We start from the raw sequence: 7,243 nt of genomic DNA, 5'->3' as shown, positions 1-7,243 counted from the left end.
ACATCCTAAACCAGGCAAAACGTGTTTATAGATTAATATTTTACAATCAATGTAAGTATTATTTTTAGAAACTTGCCCGTTGGTTTAAAAAGAAACACAGATCATTGTTGATGTTGACGTTTTACAGCTAATTATAATTAATTTATTTTAGTTTTTGTGCCAACACTAAATATTATTGTATTTATTTGACAGCAAGCTATTTTGGGTTGTTAAAGCTCTCTGTCCTTCCAAATCATACATACAAAAAAAAATGATCCTGACCTTCATACATACACCTCTGAAGGTAAATCCACTCACATTCTCTGGACTTGACGTGCATTTCCAAACAGGTGTTGCATCGTCAGCAGCACTCAAAATATTGAGTTTTCCCTTTAAATTGTTAACATGTATTTTGAGCAACAAGGCATTTAACTAGACTGTTCAATCTGCTGCTGGTCAATTTTTAAATTCCAACTTTGAAAGGATGGATATTTATACACAGTGCATTTATTTATTTTTATTTTTTAAATAATAATAATAATAATAATAATATATACCTATATATTTAATTATTTATTTAAAAATGTTTTTTTTTTTTTCGTTTCAAACATAACTTGAGTGACATGTCTCGTCAGTTATGGTGCGTTGGTTGTGGTTGTGCACGCGGCTCAGAGGCTGGTGGGACACACCAGCACTCAGGCGGCCGCTGTGGCATCACTTGAACGCACTGACTAGATTTCATTCCCTGGAGGCCCGCGATCATCATCACCGCCCCGTGACTGCTTCACCCTCTGCACTCAAACCCCCACAAACATAACCAGAATTAATAACTGAGAGAGCGTTGGTGAATTGTTGATCATAAATGTGGCCTGTGGCTGCCCTTCCTGAACTCCCCCCCCCCCCCCCCCCACACACACACACACACACACGCAGACCAACACACACATCCCACACACCCAGCACCAGCACTACCAGCACCCACCCGCTCCATCTATCGCTGTTATGTCCAGATGAATAAGGAAATATAGCACAACAAAATCCTACCTTCATTCTTGTTACACCCCATTATTTATTAATTTATCTTCCTTTGTTTTTCTTTTCACACTCTAAATCCGGATATGAACAAAAATAACTGCTGTGGGATTTGTCTGTGAAATAGATTTGGTCAGTTTGATCCTTGTCATAGTTAAAAATTCAATTGTCATACTCTGCTGTTGTGTCTTGAAAATAAACACAGAACCTGAAACAGGTGTCTTGTGTGTGTGTGTGCTTGTTTTCAGTGTGAAAAATGAAAACGTGGCTGAACTATAGTTTCCCGCAGATGCGGAACCAAACAGCGCAGTGAACTTCTCACTGGACTTCAAAGATTTCCCCCCTGAACTTTGACCCGAGGTCAAATATCAAAACCTTAAAAAGAAACAGCACAAATGCGGAGCAGGTTTAGCTCCACGTCTTTACAGTAAAGTCAACAATACTCAAACAGCTGTAAGAGGGGAGAGGAAGGAGGAGGGAGGGAGGGAGGAAAAAAAAAGCTCTTCCTCCTCCGCGGATCAATATCAGCGCAGCAGGAGCAGAACAGGAACCGGCATCGACGCACTGTGTGGAGCTGACCTTTCCCACTCCCAACAGGTCATATACCTTCCTCCGCCGGAGAGGTCAGCGGGCCATGCAGTCACTGTATAAAGGTGACATTAGCAGGTGATTTCAAATGAACTGCGTATAAACATTAAAATATCCCCCTTTTCTTTATCCTAAACAAAATGAAATCGATGGACTGATTGTGTAAATATGTTGCTGTTTCATGGGAAACGACACAAACACACACACACACACACACACACATACACACAAAACTCAAGTAACATTTTAAAGAAGAAAGATGGCATTATTTAATAGTTTGTAACTGATTTTAAGTGATCGTATTCCCTTGCTTTCAAAGTCTTAATCAGCATCGCTTATGAAGATCCTGCCACATTCTTTATTTACTACATGCTCGCGTGCGCCAAGTAATGTGAGCAGCTTGTATAACAGGAGGCAGCAGCTCCATAAGACACACTGAGTGCCACTTACAGCAGCGGAGGAGAGTCGGTGTGCAGCCATATCCACCATCACTAACAAGTCCCACTACTTGTTTGTGAACATCCATGAAACATGACTCATAGAACAGCAAGCATGCGCAATTTGGCACAACACGACAACAACAAAAAAACAACACCATGCAAATGACGACGGTGACATTTCCTTCTTGTGGGCCTCGCGTTGCTCGGACTGTGATGTTAACAGAAAAACAAGTCTTAGATGCTTTAATGCTACCGAGTTATTGTCTTAATTTGCTTTGTTATTGTCACTCATAACAAAGCAAATTAAAACAACCCACTCTGAAGTTCCTTTCTAAAGTAACAGCAGCCAACAGGTCAAAGCAAAGCTCACAACTACAGCGCATGTGGAAAAAGACTCCCATACAAACATATACAAGCACCAGTCAAGTTCAAGTTCACGGCAGTGTCCACGCAGCCCCCATGGGACAGGCTCTGCATTTACAGGCTCTGTTTACAAATAAACTCAGTAACTGACCTGAGGAAATATAAAGCGTTGAGATGTGATCATGTGGATGAGAGAAAGCCACAAACCGTGGTGTGTTTTATTTATATAATTTAAATAAGTGCATACATAAATTAAATAAAACCCCAAAGGCATATTGTGACCAGAAATCAATTCCCGTTTTTATATTAAAATTTTTAATAAACCTCTTACTATAATATTCCAAGAAAATTCTTTAAATCTCTTGTTTATTTACAGTGTCACAGCAGCCTTATAGTTTGGGCCTGTAAGCTTTGTAAAGCAGCAGGTAAAACACCTCAATTTGGAGAATTTACGAGGCATTAATGAATAAGTTATAACTGGTATGACACGTATCGCACCATTCATTCAACTAAATGCCCCCAACATAAGACTATTTAACTGCTCCAGCAACACAAAGCATGAAAAAGCAAAAAAAAGGAAAAATATTTAGCACTTGCAACACCTTTTATTATATTTGTATGCAGTAAAATTCTTATCACAATAAGGAAGGAAACACCTCTTAAAACTTTGAACAAAAGCACAAAACGAAACCACTGCCCATGTTTAGCTCGTAATTGTACATATTTATAGTTAAGAAACATTCTTTATAAATACTGTTTCATCTGTAGCAAGTAAATACCATAATTTAATTACAAATGGATAAATATGGCAGCTGATATTTACAAAAAAAGGATGGGTGTAGTTACAGAAAATCCAACGGCACAACGTTTATTTTCCCCCACAATCTTCCAGATAGTATTTCACAATTCAAACTTGCAAAGCACAAAACATCACAAGTTAAGCCCAGCAAACTAAAATATACATTCACAAGCATAATATTGTGGTCTGTTTGAGTTAAATGTTAACTTTGGCACTCTTTCCAGTTTATAGGTGTTAAGTATAGTACAATCAATTTGCCTTAAGATCACAATATTCAACAGTATAGTACAATTTCATTGTAATATGTGCACTAAAAGTCCAGTTAGAGAAATAGCTACCATTGAAGGAACATCTATACACCAAAGACTGACAAACTAGCACAACCAATGGGAAAAGTGGGCTTTTAGTAATTATTTACAATATGAAATACACCTCGACTATTATACATATTTTCCTCTGTTGGTTATCATCATCATCCCTGGTGAATCAAAAGTAACACAATAAAAAATAAATGTTTTTTTTTGTGTGTGTGTGCCTCTTTTGTGTGCACGTGTCCCAGATCTGCTGCTGGATGTTCCAGTGCTGTGAAGCCAGTGTGTGTGTGGCTTCGTTTCATCTTTGAGTCCTACTACACATACCATTCACTGAAATTGGAGGATAGGACACTGTGGCTGGTGTTGCTGTTGTGGACAGCTGAGGCTGGGGACATGGTGGTGTTGCTCTGGGTCTCGGTGGTGGGAGACACCAGGCCTGGGGGTGTGGATGATTCATACCCAGAGCTGGCTGCTGGTGATGAGTCTGATGCTGGTGGGGAGGCTTCGTGGACCTGGAAGGAAAATAAAAAAAAAATACAATTAGATATTGAAAATCTGACACAAATAAAATCATGTGAACTAAAATGTGAATTATGTATTTCAACTCCACAAGAACATGACAATTGATATAAACTATCATTTACCTTCATGTGTTTTCTTAGGGAGCTGGGGTGTGTGTAGGACTTGTCACACATCTTGCACAGATAAGGCTTGTCCGACGTGTGAACGTGCATGTGTTTCTTTCGGTCGCTGCTGTTTGCAAACCTTCTGTCGCAGCCTTCAAACTCACACTGGAACGGCTTCTCTCCTGCAGGGAAATTAAATGGAGAAAAAGAAGAAGCAAAGGGTCAGATATTTTTCTTTTCTCCTGGGTGCGTAAAAGTGTTCACCATTTCAATTGGTGCAATTCTAATGTGGAAAAGTTGAGCGCATGGAAATCACAGCAATCGGGTTTTCAAACAACTCAATTTGTGATATTCAAAGTTTGAAGAGTTGTTTTTAAATAAGAATGAAGGAGGGGGTTGGTGCGTCTTATTAAGCCTGAAAAATGCGCATAGTGATTTGGAGAGGGGGTGGGAGAGATAGATAGTGGTGGGGGGGGACAAGGCCGTCCTCAGCAGGCCTTATACAGAAGGCGTACCATTTGCTGGGAGACAATAAAAATCTAATTAGCACCTGACCAATTCCATGGCACGACACCATCGTGTATTTCCCAAGAAAATAAGTGGAAATGTGAAAGGCTGGTAATGGCCCCGTCTAGCACCTTATAGGCACATGTCTATGAGGACGCATCAGAAAACAAAAGGCAAATCCTCGGGCATAAACAGCAGCTCTGCCTGTGTCTGTGCTGACTCTACACCACAACTGAGAAAACTCCCCAATTCTGAACTGTACCCAAAGCATTTCTGTTTTGTTTAAGAGAATGCAAGCGCAAATGGAGAAGTGCTGTGGGCCAAAAAAAGAAATAAATAAATACAGTAAATAATTGCAACTGATATGATTTACTACAAGCCTCGCAGCTCTGCAGTGCACGCACAGCCCTCTTTGACCCATTTTAAGTTTAACCCAAAACATCAAAGCCTTCAGTTTTTTTCCTGCACGTTTGGAAAATGTTTCGCACAGCAACTGTCCCTGTAGCTGTTTACTGATAGAAAAAAACAAGAAATGATAACACTTTTCTAAACTCATCCACTCCCTGACTGTGCTCCTGTTTTTTGTTTTCTTACAATCTACTTTAGCAGCTGATAAGCACATCTTAGTGTGTGTTTATGTTCGCATGGCGCATGTCAAAAAACAATTACAGCTTTGGAGTAACAACACTAACACCAACAAGTTATTTAAAAAAAAAATTAAATAAAATAAATAAGATAATTACCTGTGTGTGTCCTCTTGTGTATCTTCAAGTTCTCCGACCGTGCGAAGACCTTTCCACAGCCGGGGAACGGGCAGGGAAAAGGCTTCTCTCCGGTGTGCACCCGAATGTGGTTAACCAGTTTGTATTTCGCCTTGAACGGTTTGCTCTCCCGGGCGCATTCCTCCCAGAAGCAGATGTGGTTCGTCTGCTCCGGTCCACCGACGTGTTCCACGGTTACGTGCGTGACCAGCTCGTGCATGGTGCTAAAAGTTTTGTTGCAACACTTCTTCGGGTTGCTGAGCTGCTCGGGGTCGATCCACTTGCAGATGAGCTCCTGCTTGATGCACTGTTGCCTCATGTAGCGGAAAAAGGCACCGGGGTGGTGATGCGCTGCCATGTTCATCCCCATGTTCATATTCATGGAGCCGTACTGGTTGTGGAGCTGCGCGGCCGAGTACGGGTCGGTCCTCGGGCTGGAGACCTGGTGGTATTGGTCGGAGCGTCCGAAAACTTCACCGGGTAGTCCGAGCCTCATTTGGCCGTTCAGGACATTCGGGGATCCGTGGGACCCATGTTGCTCGTGGATCCCGGGGAACAAAATGTGGCCTTGAGTGTCTGTGTGGGAGTGATGGAGGGATCCCGCCGTGGGGCCAAAAATAGTGTGTTGGCTGCTCGCCGGAGAGGATTCACCGAAGCCACGACTGCGAAAGAGAAAGTCCCTGGTCGAGTTGAAAGGCGAGCTCGCATACGACGTGACATGAGCGGCGTGAGCCCCCAGAGCCGCAGCGGGGTAACCCGGCGCCTGGGAGGTGAAGGCAGAGCTCTGTCCCGGAGACAGATCATGGTTGAGCTTAAACGCGCCCATGTGTGCCGAGTCTACAAAGCTATTCTGTGCCAAACTCAAGTCTCTGTCCTGCATCTCGCTCGCTGAGTGATGCCTGGCAAACGAGCCCACTCCCAGTCCGGGGAACTGGTGACCGGCATCCAGCAACATTTTATTCAACAAACAAAAATATTCTTTTTTTTACTTAAATCAGCACAGCTCAGGGCTACGGCGATTAACTTAAAAGAAAAACAAATCAAATGTTGACGCTGGCATGCAACGATACAACTTCCAACCTTGAAAACACCATATCAGGTGTGATTCAAAACGGAGCTCCGATCATGGGGAGGGAAAAAAAAATCAGCTTGGCTTAACAGAGACTGAATTTGATTCTAGTTAACTTGACTGAAAAAAAATCCAAATGTATTGAAGAGTTTCCTCGAGTCCCCTCCTCTTGACTGCGACAGTTGGTTTGCGTTCAGATTGCACAGGAAGAATTAAATAATTATCTTACTAGGTGTCCTCTGCGTGCACAGCGCGAAAGTAGCAGGAGCATCTCAAAAAATCGCTGTTCCGATTGGGGTTTGTATTTGTTTCTGTGGCTTTGCCTGCCTTTAACGCGGAGGCTCCCTGTTTCTCCGTGGACTGGCTCTACCTCCTCTTCCGCCCCCTTTAACTGGAGCCCGTTCATTCTTTCCTCGCAGCCTCATTGGCCACTGCGCCTCATCAATCCCAGGTGCCCCTCCAATAGCAAGATGCGCTTTGGCGACTTAATAGTGCAACGCCATTTTCCACTAATAATTACCGCCTACTTTTGGGGAGAACGTTTGGGGGCGAATATACAGGCAAAGGCGAACACGACACGGGAGAGGAGCGAACACGGTTTTGTTGTTTATGTTTTCATACGTGCCAAGTTGTAATATGTTGGAAATAGATGTACAGCGACATTGGGTGCATGTATTTTAAAAACCACAGACAATAAATGTGTGGTCTTTTTTAATGTAATGCAAAACTTTGTATCGTATTGTTTATCTTCTTTATCTCATGGAG

General features: G+C 42.3%; 1 protein-coding gene across 1 annotated transcript; it reads right to left on the bottom strand.

The window, feature by feature from the left end:
- Positions 1-2,987: 2,987 nt before the first annotated feature.
- On the bottom strand, positions 2,988-6,825 carry zic2a (zic family member 2 (odd-paired homolog, Drosophila), a). Its single transcript, XM_058623021.1, has 3 exons — positions 5,392-6,825; positions 4,160-4,323; positions 2,988-4,027 (listed from the first exon to the last, which is right to left on the bottom strand). The coding sequence occupies exons 1-3, from the start codon at positions 6,362-6,364 to the stop codon at positions 3,830-3,832; spliced, it is 1,335 nt and encodes a 444-aa protein (XP_058479004.1). The 5' UTR covers positions 6,365-6,825; the 3' UTR covers positions 2,988-3,829.
- Between the last annotated feature and the right edge of the window lie 418 nt (positions 6,826-7,243).

Source organism: Solea solea, chromosome 2 (genome assembly GCF_958295425.1).
Source record: "Solea solea chromosome 2, fSolSol10.1, whole genome shotgun sequence".
Lineage (NCBI taxonomy): Eukaryota > Metazoa > Chordata > Actinopteri > Pleuronectiformes > Soleidae > Solea > Solea solea.
The sequence above is the reverse complement of the archived record's forward strand: the minus strand, read 5'-3'. Positions and strand labels throughout refer to the sequence as shown.